This window comes from Gossypium arboreum, chromosome 4, assembly GCF_025698485.1.
Source record: "Gossypium arboreum isolate Shixiya-1 chromosome 4, ASM2569848v2, whole genome shotgun sequence".
Taxonomy (NCBI): Eukaryota; Viridiplantae; Streptophyta; class Magnoliopsida; order Malvales; family Malvaceae; genus Gossypium; species Gossypium arboreum.
This window is the reverse complement of record NC_069073.1, coordinates 32,595,835-32,612,232: the sequence shown is the minus strand read 5'-3', so window position 1 is coordinate 32,612,232 and position 16,398 is coordinate 32,595,835. Positions and strand designations below refer to the sequence as shown.

Here is a 16,398-nt window from a genome sequence, read left to right as displayed (position 1 = left end):
CTAAGACTTATGACTAAGTATCATAGGACCAAAATTCAACTTAATATTTATGCCATTTTCGCATGGCTAAAGTTTACATACCAAAGTTCAACAAAACATAATAGCCTATACATGCCGAAATGTTCTCCTAGACCAACTAAGAAGAAGATACCCCAAAAGTTGCAATCCGTGTGATGACTTAGATGACAGTCCGAGCATGCAAAAGACGAGTCCAAGGAACCTAAAATAGGTGGCAAGCAAACACCGAATGAGTATATAACTCGATGAAGTCATAAGCAATGCACTACCATCCACTAATAACATTATCACAAGAGGAAACAAAATGGAGCGAGGCTAATTACTCCATCCAAACCGAACTATACCATAGTTCCTTAGACCTTTCGGTTCAATCTCATACCAAGTTACACATTCACATTCCATATACTAATCAATAGGATATTTGAGGCATTTTTATACATCCTTTTGTTTTCGTTACAATCATACAACTAAATGACCTTTCACTTATTCCACGATAATTCTTATGTACGTGACTTCAATTAAAATTGTCACATAGGTTCAAAACTTACCAAGCTCAACTCCAAATATAAACATAGCGCCTATTAGCCATGAACTCAAGGTACTTACCCGATCCGCTGTCCGTGATCAACTCAATAATGTCGCACACTCAGTGTCAATAGTGATTCAAAAACATATAGTGAGTCCGCACACTTAGTGCTATATAATCAACTCGCACACTTAGTGCTATATAATCAAACTCGCACACTTAGTGCTGTACAAATTTTAAACCCGCACACTTAGTGCCAATCTCATGATCATAAATGTTTATACCCGCACACTTAGTGCCGAAATCAACAACTCAATACATCTCACCTCTTTTCTTTTCATTCAATACTTTCATCACCACATACATACATGTATATAAATTTATCATTCCTTTCGGCATAATTACATAGACATTATGTCTATTTAAATCAATACAAAATATATGCTTAGTGACTTACTTTGTGTTGGGTAAAATAGTTCCAAGTCGGCTACTCGATGACCTTTGTCTTTCCCTTGCTTGATTCTCCTCCTTTAACTCCTTGAGCTTAATCTAGAGGACCACCTTGGCCGAATCTTCCTTCTTCCCCTTCCTCTAGTTACGGCAATTGCAAAAGAAAGAAAACATGAACACTCCTTCTTCTTCTCAAGTCACGGCAATGGAGAAGAGAGATGAGCATTTTTTCTTTTCCTTCTTTACTAACATTATTTTATTTCCAATAACCCAATTTCTTATTATAATATCTAATTAAACATATGTATTGCCCATCAACATTCCATCTTGGCGGCCACTATAAAGAAATTGGGCAACTTGACATGCAAGTCCACCTTTGTGTTAACATGCACTAATAAGCCATTTAAAATTAGCCTATCATATTTCACTATGTCTCACATTGATCCCTATTTAATAATTTCTCATGCAATTGGCAAAATTAGAGAATGAAACTTCCACATACTCATGTACACACATAATAAGCATAGAATATAGCAATTAATTATTTTGATGACTCGGTTTTGTGGTCCCGAAACCACTTTCCGACTAGGGTCACACTAGGGCTGTCACAGCACTATTTACTGTTTGATCGATAGGGGATTACACACTGAGTTTTCGTAAACTTACCCTTTTTCTTTTCAACTATGCAGGTAATCTCTAGCCTTATGCGATTTGGTGCTGCGAGAGACTCGGAGGTGGCCACACGATTGCTGATGTTCTACATATAACTTTATTTCTTTAAGTTTCATTTTGGGGTTTTGTTTATGTAATAAGGCCAATGGTGGTTTTAAGTTTTTATTGGGCTTTTGAATTTCTATTCTAAACTGCTAGTCTAGGGAAAACGGGTTTTCAAATCGTCACTGTTTTCTAATGAACATGAGCTTTCAACAACAAAGTTTTCAAGATGCTTCCACGATTTAGATTGTATAATGTACCAAAGTCTAAGTAAATTGGTAAAGGTTTTGACAAGAACCATTTTTAAATGACATAAAAAGATTTATACTCAAGAACGGGTTTTTACTTAAGAGGTTTACTTACAAAAAACACTTTTATGTGACATGCCAAATTCGGCCATAACGTCTAGGCCGGGTTTGGGGTGTTACAAAAACTAAGGTTCGGTGCAGCCATTGAAAGCCCTTTAAGAAGCGAAGAAGAAGACGATGCCGCAGTCACCACTAGAGGTTTACCAAACCACCGATCAAACCAGTAATAGCAACGTTGGGAAAGGTGGCCAAGACGCCCATAGATCTGACATTGAGATCAGCCTCGATTTCTCCGACCGTGACCACCGTAAAACCCCTGGCCACTATGTGAGAAAGACCTAAGCGAGCAAGAGTTAGGCATGAACAAAAGAGTTGTCAGCGAGGGAGAGCCAGACATTGATAAAGGAGTCGACGGAGGGGGATGAACCATATTGGCCTGAAGAGTAGTTTTCAAAACAAACTTCTTTTGTTCGTATTCACATTCCAACAACACATCAACAAGTCGATCCATCTAGATAGGTTCTGGCGAAAATGACGCAAGAGTAAGAACCGATTCAAAATTAGCGGAAAGACCCACAAGCACTATTTCAACTTGTTCAACACTCAAAACAAAAGTGTCCAAACGTACCAAAATAGATCACACACACTCTTTATTTTTGCCAGAAATTCTTTAACAGACATATGACCTTTCTTCAACGAATGTAGGTCATGCTTTAATCTGGAAATCTTCGCACTGGAGGCAGCGACAAATAGGTGAGTGGCTTTGCTCCATACTTCTTGAGTGGTATTAGCACCTGTAAAATAGGACAAAATATTGCCACTGATTGTGGATAATAGCCAAAAGGCAAGAAGTTTATCTTGCTGATGGAAAGACAAAATCCAATTTAGTAACTAACATCCCTTCTTGATCCGGCATAAATCGATACGGAGTCAGAAGAGTGCTATTGACATAGTCGGTAAGTCTATAACAATCAATAATCAACCTTAACTGATGTTTCCATTGAACAAACGTGTCTTCTCTAAGTTTTATTATTTCATGGCGAGGGAACGACTGAACAACATGATAGTGTCTATCGCCATCAGGAAAATAAGATGAGGAAGAGCTGTGGACAGGAGCAGAAGTCCTCATGGACACTACATTTGCAGATACTTTGGGTGGAGTGGCAGCCATGGAGCACAGTGAAAATTAGCTCAACTGTTGGCGACTGATACCATGAAAGAATCTCATAACAATAAGAAATGAACACACTAATTTCTTATGATTAACCTTGAGATAATTGCTTGATTGATTGAGAACTTGAGAGGAAAATTTATACACATACAAGTAAAAGTAAACTGCTACTAACCAACCTAGCTAATTAATGGAATATGTTACAACATACTCTAATACCAAATGAGCAACTGTTAGCATAGGTAGGTAGGCATTGAAATATGTCATGTGTGGTCTTCCTTGTGTCTTAGATTGTCTTGTTCTGACATTACAATCTCATGCGATACTAACTAATAAGTGAACCCGCATGTCATATGGGTAGTTAGTCCAAGATTTTCAAGGAGGGTTTTGAGGGGTTCGCATGAGTTGGAGTTTAACAAAATTCTTTTTTGCTTCGTTTTCTAGAGGAATTAGACTGTGAGATGCTGGTGATGGAAAAGGTTCTTGACACCACGACAAGCCAAAAAATTGCCCAAACCTTGGCAATTCCATGAAAGGAATGCTAGTCAAGAGAGAAGGAAAACCGAAAGCCAAGGCAAAACAACCAAGACGGAGGAAACAGTTAAGTCGGTCCAGCAAGTAAATCCATAAACTATATATCATAGAGCAGTTCAAGCAAGAAATCTCATGTAAAGAAAATGAGCAGCAGAGCCCAATATGCATTTGATATTTGTTTAAGAAAACCATCCGTCATAAAGCTCAAATGCAAAAATCAGCATATAAACGAGCATTAAAGGAAAACAAAGCAACTCCGGGAGCTTAGTGAAAGGGGAACCATTCGGGCAAAGCATTATGTGCTGAGTGAGAGCTGGTAGAAAACCATAAAGCACGTGCGATAAAGCAGGGGATCGACCAGAGAACCAAGTCTCAACCGTAGACAGACCAAAGATAAAACCATCAGTAGGAAGTCGAGATCCAGAGAAGGAGCCGGGTGGACTGATTGAAGTGTGAAGAAGTTCTTTCAAGCCTATTGTCCAACACTTGGTGTGCACGCAGAAAACAGAAGAGAAAACCCCAAATTGGAAGACCATGACAGAAGAGAAAACAGATTTAATGAAGGACCGTAGCAGACAATCACGAGAGCGCTATGTCCCCCCCCCCCCTATTTCTGTTCGTCAAAACAGTAGAAGAAAATCCTAAGATGAGAGCTCGCACAAGGAACCCTCGCGAGAGAACGCTATGTCTCTTTTTCTGCATTTTGTTCTCTAAAACAGTATAACAAATAATAGTGTATTTTACTTCTCTGTCGTTACTTTAAATAAGTGGTCTTTTTCAGGAAATATAACACAGTCGTTACAAATTAATGTAGTGCATGCTTTTAACTTTTTATTGGCTAGTGATTCTTGAGAAGGGAGTTGATCTCCTTTAGCATGAAATAGAATGCCACTAAAGATCATCTTTGGCCCTGTTTAAGTTGGTTAATTTACTTTTCCATTTCCATCGAGTAGAAAAGATACAGCTCAATGAAACGAATGCATCATGTTGTGAAAGAAAATCTCCCTGTCCGCAGTCATACAAAATTCCTGACAATTTCCATTCATTGAAATATGGATTCATTTTTTGTCTAATTTGTATAAATCTAGGGAAAGGCTGTTGTTCTGAGCAGTGAAGAATGAAGATTCTAAATTTCTCTAATGTAAAGATCCAAACACAATTGTAGAACGGAATGATATTGTGAAACCTAGCAAATGTTTAAATGTATGGAAAGTTACAAAGGAGAAACTCAACATAAGAATTCCTCCAGGGAAATGTCCGTTGGAACCTCGTATCCGAAAACCATCGAATAATCATCCAACTCATCGGACGTAAACTTTGGCATTCTCCAGCTCTTTGCAACATCGGAGTCATGTCCAGTCATTAGAAGCTCCAACACCTGAGAAGTGGAAGCATTAATTTAATGTCATCCAAATGCACTGCCTGACCTGAAAATTTTCTACAGAACATATTGTAAGTACCTCGCTCATTGATGGACGCCATACTGCTGATTGCCTCACGCAATAGCAAGCTGTTAGAACTGATCTATGCATTTGATCCTCATCATATTTACCTTCCAGTTTCGGATCAGCTAGTTCAGTGATGTTCCCAGATTCCATAAATGGCTTTGCCTATACATGAAAATCATTTCAATACGTAGTGGATGCAATATGGCTTAGAGCAACAATGGAAACAGAGTGGGGAATTATGTAGGTAATTTAGACTAAGACAGGATATTCATTTCAATAGCTTGGAAGTCTGCAGATCTGCGATGTGCATACCCATAAGAGGAGGTTTTTCTTTGACGAATCCACTGGCCGGCGACCAGTGATGATCTCGAGGAGAAGAACCCCAAATGCAAAAACATCTGTTTTCTCATCCACGATTCCATGCATGAAATACTCTGGTGCTAGGTACCCAAATGTTCCTTCTATTGGTACCACAGCATGGTGAGTCCATTTGTTAGGGAGCCATTTAGCAAGGCCAAAATCAGTGATCTACAAAGAGATGAAAATCATAGTTACATTCAGATAAAAAGAACCCATATATTTTACTTTTCCTAAACATTTCTGTAAGTTGTCTGTTGATCCACCTGCGGTTCGTAATCTGGTCCAAGAAGGACATTAGAAGCTTTTATGTCACGGTGTATTATTCGGTGTTTGCAGCATTTGTGCAGATAATGAAGACCTCTAGCAACTCCAAGGGCAATCTTGTATCTCACCGGCCAATCCAGAACCACATTTGTTTTACCTAAGTAGTCTCCCAATGGAAAGAGAACCAATTAAGAAGTTGAATCACAAAATAGAATCTCTTGCTCACATTGCAATTTATCCGGAATAGGCAGCTGTTGTTTCTTACCATGCAAGGCAGAGGCCAGAGTTCCTTTCTCGGAGAAGTTGAAAATCAAATAAAGTCCATTTTCCACGCAACAGCCAACTAAGGTTGCAGTATTGGGGTGGCAAACATGTCCGATTGTGCCCAACTCAGTAAGGAATTCTCTCTCTTTGTTTTCATCCCTGTTGTCCTTGCCCAACCTCTTCACTGCAACAGCTCTTCCATCAGAAAGGTCACCCCTGTAAACTTCTGAATACCCGCCTCGACCAACTATATTTTCTGATACATTCATGAGAATCTTGAACTCAAACATCTCGATTTCATGAACAAATGACTACAACAGTTATTTTCCGAGAAGTAACTGTATCGTTTTGTTCTTTTACCTGGATGGAAGTTGTTTGTAGCAGTTGAGATCTCCTCAAAGCTAAAGCACTTCATCAAAGGCTGCGCCTTTTGTTTATTGGATAAATTGGTATTTCTTTTCCTTAGTGGAGACCTAAAGACCATTGAGACAAATTTGTAAGGTGACATCTGTTTCTTTATAAATGATTGCCCTTTAAACTTTGGCGGGTGAGGAGGGGATCCGGACATTGTTGAGTCCCAAAAACTAGAGTTATCATCTTCTGTGCTATTTGATTCTCCTAGAAGTGCATCTAGAACAGTTCTTGGTGAAGGCTTTTGCAATTTTCGTTTCGAGACAATGGAATTTTGAACAGGGGAGATAGATGCCTCTTCACTGTTATCACTCGTGTTAGACCATCTCATGCTCCATTGACCAGTTTCTGCAGAATCAAAACTTCAGATAGTAGGAAATGGAAATTTTATACTAATACAAGTCTGTTTTAGGAAGTAAACTGACCATCAAGATGTGCATATGTAGAATTTGAGTTTTGCAGTGGCCGCTTTGACTTCCCTATTGAAACCATTGCACAACCTTCGGGGGCATGCTCGAAACAGTAACTTGTAATTTTATGTGAAGTTCTAACCCAAAGAAAAAAGTTCGAAAAAAAAAAGGGAATATCAAACATCACAGAATATATAATAATTGAGTTTAAGTTCATCTAAGGCTTGTTTTATTTTCTCACTCTTTTGATCGTGTTCTGGAGCCAAGAAGAAGAAGAAAATTAGCTGAGATGGACTTTGCTTCCTCAATTAGTCCCCTTCTAACACTCGAGCTAAGTCTTACTTTTGCCTCCAAGTTTACCTGAACAAGGGTATTGCTTCTTATAAACTATAAATTTCAGAACATAAATTACAGAATATATGTATATATTATGGCACTGACTGACAGGTTAAACTATCTGCAGAATTTATCTGAATAAAAAGGGTTACCTGCTTAGACTGACACGTCCTTGCAAATTCTCCAAGCACCGATATAACATGAGCTTTCGCCTGCCGAAGTTTTGACTGATCGTTTCTTACCAATTTACACTTCTTCGGCTCCTCACCAACTGCATTTTAATACAGAAGCAAAATTGTATATATTTTAAACTAAAACCATGCTACACATCATGAACAAATGTGTTCAAGTCTCAACTATTCGAAAAAGAAAAAGAAAAAGAAAGACTATGTTAAACCTATGAAAATATGATTAATTTGAACTGGCAACCGAGAAAAGAAAAGAAAAAAGTCTGATGTAGCAATTGGCATTGAACTTTGATATTGTAAGTAAACGAATGTACCAACCAAGAACATGTAGTGCAATAATGCCGTCATTTGGACGAGCTAGGACTCTGATTGCCCATGACAAGAGTTCCTTGCTGTCATCTGGGTTTAATGAGATGCCAATGAGTATCTTAGCAGTTGAAGTCACCATTTCGGACACTAGTTGGCCGAGAAGATCTAAGCAACTAAATATTTATCTACAGCAAAACTGAATATGGTGATTCATTATTTTTTAAAGATTCTCGTCGACTATAAAAGCTTGGAAAAAACTTATCTTAAGGACACGTGTAGTAGAAGCAACAGCATGATTAAGGTCAGTTAGAAAGTGTGTCCACATTGGATTATTCTTGTTAAAGAAGCATAAAAGCCTTTTAGAGATGGCAAGAGAAATGTGATTAATGCCATTGTTTCCTTTTCTTTCTTTTCTTTTTTTTTTCTTTTGTTCTTTTTTTCACTTTTATCTCTGAACTCGCAAGAGTTTTGGAAGTGAAAAATTCAATGCGACGGTTTGGTGCTTTCGGGTATAAGCAAAGGTGGTGGGCAATTGCATAGGCATTGGGTTTTGCTTTGTCTTGTTATATAAGCCAAAGATCAAAACTAGTAAAAAGATAGTATTACTTTGTTGGGATTTGGTAGAAGGGTCGTGGCACTCAAAAGAGCTCTTCACTTTATCATGAATGAAACGTCGAGAGGACACTAACGCTTTTCAACTTCCTCCCCTAGAATGAGAGAGAGTGATTGATTTCCAATGATGGCGCTTGCTTGGCCAGACTGATGATTACTATAATAATGGGAAATTTGCTAGATTTGTCTTAAAAGTATTACAAGGCAAAGCTTCGTGCCAAAGGAAGACCATACCACTCAGTGTCTATATTATATATATACTGCCACAATACAAAATGGATTGCTGATTTTGAAATTCATATCTTAAAATCTGCTCATGATTGCAAATGTTAAAATTCTAATCTTAAGTTTATTGGATCCGGGTATTTAAAAATATATTAATATTAAAAATGAAGTGTTTAATTTCGATATTGAACTAATTGATCTTTTTAAAAAAATTGAAGTAATTTAATCTTAATAAAATTTTAAAGTGAGCAACTAAGAATAATTAAGAATAATTAATCACAGCGTTAATGTTTCCTTCCAATTGTACATGATTTTGATTGTTATAGTAACAAATTAATCCTCGGTGTTTATATATTTTGTGTAAAATTGACAAAATATGTAAATATTTCGGCTAAATTTATTTAATCAAGATAAATTTGACATAATGTGTAAAATTTGAAGGCTAAAGTTGTTATTTTACTAATAAAACATATGTACAATTAACGGAAAAGGTTAACATTACTATTAATTATTCTTAATTTCTCACTTCTAAAATTAACAAAATTAAATTAATCTAATTTTAAAAAATTCAATTTACTTAATATTAAAATTGAAAACATCTAAAAAATCTTTTGACAAAAATAAAAGATCTTTTCACAAAAATAAAGTGCACTTTAGAAGTTTTAATTTATATTCTCAGTTAACCAAAACAGCTACCACCTCAACCAATAATAATATTATAATTCTAATTTCATATAATTATAAATAATACAAAAGCCCTTTAATGTGTTTCATATACAACTCACTTATAGAACGGGACATCGACATCATTATACATAGTTTGTTGTTCTTATATAGGTTAAATTCATCCTCCCAAAGCTTCATTCCCAACTCTACTATTTTTTTAATATATATGTAAGCTCTATCATTCTTTCTTATTTGTTTTGTTTTCTTTCAATTTTGTAACCTCGAGATATTGGAATATTATGACCATAAAAGTAAAACTTAGCAAAATATAGATGACAGATTGTCTAAATTGAGACATGAAAATTAAGATACAATCTTCATTTGTATTTTATATCTTCAAAGACAATTAAAAACAGTTAATTTAGGGGATTTTGTGAAAACAATCAAAAATAAAATCTTATAGAAATTTTGCTTATTTTCTAAGCATGATCTTTCGTCAGCTATCTATCACTATATATTTATATATATTAGTTAAGTACTTCAAAAACCCACCGAAAACCCAACCCCATATTACATGCAATACCCATCATATTTGCATTGTTACAAATAATAAGTATTTGTACCGTCCTCCTCCACGATCAGCCATAGCCTCAACTTCAATTCCAAGTTTCATTAATGGCACCTTTTTCTTTCCTAATTCCTACCCCATCTCCATGGTATATTGAAAACTAGTAAGTAAGAAAGACGATAGGTGACAGACAACCTTTGCAAGAAAGAATGTTATCACGTTGGCATACAAGAGAAGGAAGCCTAGGGTTAGGCTTAGGATTTTCAAATTTTGCCATGTTTTCCATATAGATTTGATGATGAGGGATATCAACAAGTGAGGAGATAAAGAGGAGAAAACGGTGGTGCAAAGAATGTCAGTTCACATAAACAGGCAAACAGCCGGAAAAGGGTAAGAGAAAGAGAAAGAGGAAGGTTGTTGTGAAGGTAGAGAAAGGCTAAGTGTAGAGAGTAAGTGCTTAAGGTTTTCAATAGGGAAGAAGATCCCTTTTTCATTGTTATAGAAGGCATTTATAGATGATATAACACCCCTAACCCGTATCCGTCGCCAGAACAGGATTACGAAGCATTGCCAGAGTTTATAGTTCAATTACAGTTAATTTATGTCATTTACTATTCATTTCCAAAAATCAATCACAATCAATCATAATGTCCCTTATATGGGTCCTCAAGGCCCAAATATACATATTAGAATCGAGTCTAGACAAAATTGGGATCACAAAAAAATTTTCGCGAAATCTCAAAATTTTTCTTAGGTGTAGGGGACACACACCCGTGTGGTCAGGCCGTATGGATCACATGGCCAATGACACGTTCGTGTCCTAGCCCGTGTCCTTACCCATGTAACTCTTTCACTTGGGTCATATGGCCAACCATACACCCATATGTTAGGCCGTGTGGACAACTTAATTTTCAAAAATTAAGTGCAGGGATTACACGACCAAGACACACGCCCATGTGTTGGGCCATGTGTCTCACACGGCTGAGGCACACGCCTGTGTCTCTACTCGTGTGCTCAATTCTAAGCATTCTGTTTCTCAATTTCTAAGATGTTGGGGAGATATGGCCAAACCACACGCCCGTGCGCATGGCTGTGTGTCACACACGGTTGAGACACACATCGTGTGCCTGCCTGTGTGGACAAAATAAGGTAATTTTTCAAGCCTTATTTCTCACCCTTTTTACCTTGCACCTACATCAACACCCCAACATATTTCCAAACCAAATTGACACTTATAATCCAAGCCAAATACAAATAGTATGTATGATACATTAACACATTTATATATTCAAATGTTTAACTTACCACAATTGCATTTACGTTTGTTTGCAAGTTTTACCAATTATTAACTCAATTTCATTCATCCTTTGGTTTATATGTCTTTTACCATTTAGCCATTTCAACACATCTCAACATGATATGGTCTTTTATGATTACATCAAAATACACTTTACACCAGCCATTCCAATGGCTAATACAACCAAAATATTTCATCATTTATTCTAATTTAGCTTATACATGCCATTATACTAAATAAATTTACTATTTGTACCAAAACGAGTTGAAGGATAGTGTGATGATACTCTAACCGATTCCCAACCCTTTCGAGCTTCCAAGCACTATAAAACAGAAGAAAATAAAATAGAGTAAGCATTTTATGCTTAGTAAGTTCGTATAACAATAATTTGACTTACCAATCATGCTCAATTAATTAAACATGTATAAAATACATCCAAACATTTTTGATCAATTGCCTAAACACAAGCTCTCATAAAACAAGTTAGTTATATGATTCATATGTATATCAAGATAATAAAGATGAGCTCATCGTATAATAATTTCTAAGTATTTCAGGGATATTCAAAAAAATAAATCATATTAATCTCATGTTTTGTTTTAACAGAAGTTTTATCCTTGAATCATTGAAATATCGATGGATACCTGATAGTATACTCGAGGTATACAAATCAATCCAGGGGTACCCATAAGGGCATACAATCAGGAAGCACACTCTCGAGCCATATATCAAGATGCTCATATGAGATATGTAATAGAAAGCTTATTCGGCCTATATCAAGAAACTATAAGAGTCTATAACAGGAAGCTCATTGAGCTTAACAGGTAACTCCGAAGAGTTATTATCAGGAAGCTCTGGATAGCATAACAGGGAGTTCAAGCGAGCCATCTCAAGAAGCTCATAAGAGCCTATATCAGGACGCTCACGAAGAGCTACATTTGTGTCTGCAATAAATACTGGATGAAAACCGATCAAATCATGTAACAGGAAGTTCACAAAGAGCTGCGGTAGTGCGCAACACATGCAGGATCACCATCGATCAGGATGCTTGCAGGAACTATATAACAAGATGCTCGAGAGGGCTTATAAAAGGATTGTTCGTTTGAGCTATATTCTGTCCGCAACATATGCAGGACCGCATTCAATATGGAAATCATGTATCCATCGAATTTCATTACTCAAACGGAACTTAACATTTTCCTAAAATTATTTATCGTGTAATTATTTCATACATTTTTAACATTTATATAATTCATATAAACACATACCACACTCAATTCAAGTATAAAAATTGTAACAGCCCGATTTTGGGCCTAGTCAGAATAGTGGTTTCGAGACCCCAAATTCAACGTAAAAAAATTTATTTTTATTATATTTTTATGGTCTACGATTTCATGAAATGATTTGGTATTTTTTTTTTTGAAAATTTTGACGTTTGGGCACTCAATTTAGTCAAAAAGACTAAATCATAAAAAGTGAAAAAGTTGAGTTCTACATGCTAAAGGTGTCCAATTGTTATGAAATTTTAAATTGGAGGTCCTTACATGGTATTAGACCATTTGTTAATTTGTTGGACTAAAATGGACATGAAATAGGTGAAATAGAATATTTTTAAGTTAGGGGCATTTTGGTTATTTAGTAATTAAAATGAATTAAAAACAAAATTAAAAGCCAATTTTTGTCCATCTTCAAGCTATGGCTGGAAATTGCATGGAGCAACCATGGCTAGATTTTTCAAGCTTCCAAGCTCGATTGTAAGTCCGTTCTTGCCCCATTTTTAATGATTTTTATGTTTTTGAAATCCTCGTAACAAGATCTACCTATTTTTACCATTTATTTGAGTTATGATGAGGGTATAGGGTTGAAACTATTAGAAATTTGTACATTTTGATGTTTAGTGGTAGATCATGCATGTCTATGGTTGGAGAAACAACTTTTGCTAAGTGATTTTCGATGAAAATGCTTAAAAGGACTTAATTGTAAAAGTTATAAAATATGTAGTAAAAGTGTGTTCTAGTGGCAATTGTGGGCTGTTATAGTTATGAAAATGTTTTGGATAGGCTTAAAGTGCAAAGAAATTTAATAAATTTCATTTTACGAGCCTAGGGACAAAAGTGTAAATGTGACAAAGTTTAGGGGAAAAAATGTAATTTTTTCATAATATGATTTGTGGGTCACAATGAATAATGTGACTAATAAATAAACTAAATGTGATGTTTTAGATCAAGAAAAATGAGATTCGAACTTAGAACGAGGGAAATCAAAGAATATGACTATTATGTCCATTTGTCGTTTTTATGTCAAGGTAAGTTCGTAGGATAATAATAATGTAATGAATACTTGAATTTTAATGCTTTATTATTTTTTTTGTTATTACATAAATTTTGTGATTGATTATATGGATGCATTCGATGAGAAAGAATATGATATTATGTTATAAGGTGAGATAAGTAAGCACAAGAGGTTCACACGTGATGAATTCATAGTATGGATGAAATCGTGGTTAGATCGTGATTAAGTAAGTTCGTGTAACTTAATTGAATACATAAATATGTTGATTTTAATTGTTGTGTTGAATTGAATGTGTAATGTAAAAATATTGAATTGTGTGAAAATGTCCATAAGCCTGGAATTTATTGATAATGGGTTGTAATCCGTTTGAGTACTGAATTCCGATGGATAGGCTATATCTTATGTGAAATGGGATCCTGTATGTGTTGCAGAAAGGATTTAGCCCAGACGGGTAATCCATTGATCTCATTATGGAAAGAATTTAGCCCGGACGGGTAATCCTGAAATGAGCCTTTCAGGCATATGGTTCAATTAGGATTTAGCCTGGACTAGTAATCCTAATTGACTGGATTTAGCCTGGACTGGTAATCCAGATTGGACTCTATAGGGAATTTCTTTTTCATATAAAGGATTTAGCCTAGACTGGTAATCTGACAAAGCCCTTAGAGTATATATTACAGCTAGAATTTAGCCTAGACTAGTAATTCTGCTGTACGATATGTGGCTCGAGAGTGTACCTAAAATGTACTACTGGATATGAATTGACGGATAATGGAATTTTACATCTAGAGTGTACTGCTTGATGAAAATCCATCGAAAATTCAATGATTCAATGGATAAAGTATATATATGAAACATGAGAAACATGAAATAGAATGTGTATATGGCATAATGAGCTCATCTATGATTATTTGATATTACTTGTTAACATGAGACTAACGTGTTGATTAAGTGTATGTACTTGTGAAATTATCTATAATTGATGGAATGTAGGGTAAAGTATGCACATGAGAATTAACAATGTTTATATTAAGCTCTATTGTGTAATTGAGTATGGGATCCGTGAAATGGTGGGTTCATGATTAATTCAAAATGATTTTATGATAGTTATCATTATGTTGCACTAAAACAGTTTTGGACAGCAGTTGTAGTCCAACTTTGAAAATCCACCAAAAATTTTGGAAATTGAGTTGGAGGTTGAATGAGAAATGAAATTAAATCTTATTGAGTCTAGTTTCACATAGAGGAAATTGTGTAAGCAAAATAATTTCATATTATGAGATATTTGAATTTTTAAGACACAGGGTCAGAGTGATTTTGGGCTCCCCTATCTTAACTTTAGAAAATTATTAAAAATTGTATGAAAATAATTATTAGTTATAATTTGTATGAATAAAATTATTAATGAGTCTATTTTCAATAAAAATAGACGGGAACATCATCCAAATCCCGTACTAAGAGATAATTAATTTTTAGTAAAGAAAGATCAAAGTTGTCAAACAACAAAACATGGGTAACTTTGAAGAATAAATTGTACTTATTGGCTAATCCATAAATTCTGAAAATTTTATGGTAGAAATATATTTGAGTCTGGTTTCAAATTCTTTTAATAGATTTTAATTTAGAATTCTGTATCTCAAGATATTAATAATTTAGTAACTATGATGCGAGTAACCAGTTTGACAATAACATAAGGTAAAAGTGCAATTATGATTATTTTACCTTGAGATCATGATGTGAGAATTGGTAGAAACATGTTAATAAATTGCTTATTATTTTCATACGGACTTACTAAGCTATATAGCTTACCCCCTCCTTTTCATTTCTTTAGTGTTGTCAAGTTAGCTCGGGGTTGGAGATCGTCGGAGGCAACATCACACTATCAAATTATCAATTTTGGGGTATCGACAAACCTTAAATGTTTTCAAGTGAGTGGAATGTATAGAGAATTAGTCATTTGTGTTATGTGTTTAATGGTTTGGCCAAATATATTTTCTTATAATGATTCAAGTGTATATAGCCATGAGATGTGGCTTATATTAGTTATGGGTTTGTAAACCTATTTATCCATGTGCAATGTGCTAACGCCTTGAAATGTGATCATGTGTTTATATGTACTGAGATCTTGTATGATGTGGTTTTACTTGTTTTCTATAATTAATTTGAAGTTAATTAGTATGATGATAACTGTGGTATAACAGTATAAGTGTGTGAGGGATTAAGGTTGACCAAGGCTTGGAAAATAGCCTAAGTGTTGGCTACACGGACAGAGACACGGCTGTGTGTCTCAGCCGTGTGGAAGACACGGCCTAGCACACAGGTGTGTGTCTTGGCCGTGTGACCTGAAAATATTGCTGACATCATAAACAAAGAGTTACACGGGCGTGTCTGAGCCACGTGAGCGTGTGTGACCACACGGCCTACCCACACGGGCGTGTGACTCTCCAAAACTAGAAAATTTTCTAAGTGTTGTAAAAAGTTCGTTAGTTCTCAGTTTAGCCCCGAACCACCCCGATGTAGGTTTTGGGCATTGTAAGCCCGCATAAGGAACATTATGAATAAGAATGAATGTTTTTAATTTAAACGAAATTTTTTTATGGCCCGTTTTACATAGTTATGTATGTTTAAGTCCGGTAATGTCTCGTAACCTGTCCCGGCCTCGGACTCGGGTAAGGGATGTTACAAAAATAAACACAATTTAGTTACAGGAACTTATGTCGACACTTGTTCATTTATGAAAATCTACTAATCCGTCACATTTTCTTTTCCTCGATCTAACTCTTTATTTGATCTTTCTGGATTCAATTAAGCTTGCTTGATTTCCTTTCTCTTTCTTAGGGTTTCCATGTTTTTTGGGGAAGACGATGATAATAATAATACGATATTTCTATTTAAATTTATTATCATCCATTAATTTTTCAACATTCCAATTTAGTCCTTTTCTTTTTCTAATTTTCCATGGATGATTCATCAAAAATATCTACTAACTCTATTTAATGGTCTAATTGTCATATAAAGACCTCAAGT

General features: G+C 35.4%; 1 protein-coding gene across 2 annotated transcripts; it reads right to left on the bottom strand.

Annotated features, from left to right (window-relative positions):
• Nucleotides 1–4,819: 4,819 nt before the first annotated feature.
• On the bottom strand, nt 4,820–7,940 carry LOC108458476 (probable receptor-like serine/threonine-protein kinase At5g57670). Of its 2 annotated transcripts, none has more exons than XM_017757895.2 (10): nt 7,721–7,940; nt 7,367–7,485; nt 7,120–7,238; nt 6,894–7,015; nt 6,418–6,816; nt 6,059–6,313; nt 5,793–5,959; nt 5,482–5,697; nt 5,182–5,331; nt 4,820–5,099 (listed from the first exon to the last, which is right to left on the bottom strand). In XM_017757895.2, exons 1-10 carry the CDS (start codon nt 7,848–7,850, stop codon nt 4,950–4,952), a joined length of 1,827 nt encoding a protein of 608 aa, XP_017613384.1. In that variant the 5' UTR covers nt 7,851–7,940; the 3' UTR covers nt 4,820–4,949. The 2 variants fall into 2 exon arrangements, with proteins under 2 accessions (XP_017613384.1, XP_017613385.1); XM_017757896.2 differs by having other exon boundaries at nt 5,793–5,950.
• Nucleotides 7,941–16,398: the final 8,458 nt, after the last annotated feature.

Bases quoted from the DNA above. Each gene is read 5' to 3' on its own strand.
- LOC108458476 (XM_017757895.2), bottom strand. From the start codon at position 7,850: ATGGTGACTTCAACTGCTAAGATACTCATTGGCATCTCATTAAACCCA. The intron at 7,016-7,119 runs GTGAGAAAATAA...TCTTTGGGTTAG, and splicing joins TCCAGAACACGATCAAAAGA to AACTTCACATAAAATTACAA. The intron at 6,817-6,893 runs GTCAGTTTACTT...TTGATTCTGCAG, and splicing joins TACATATGCACATCTTGATG to AAACTGGTCAATGGAGCATG.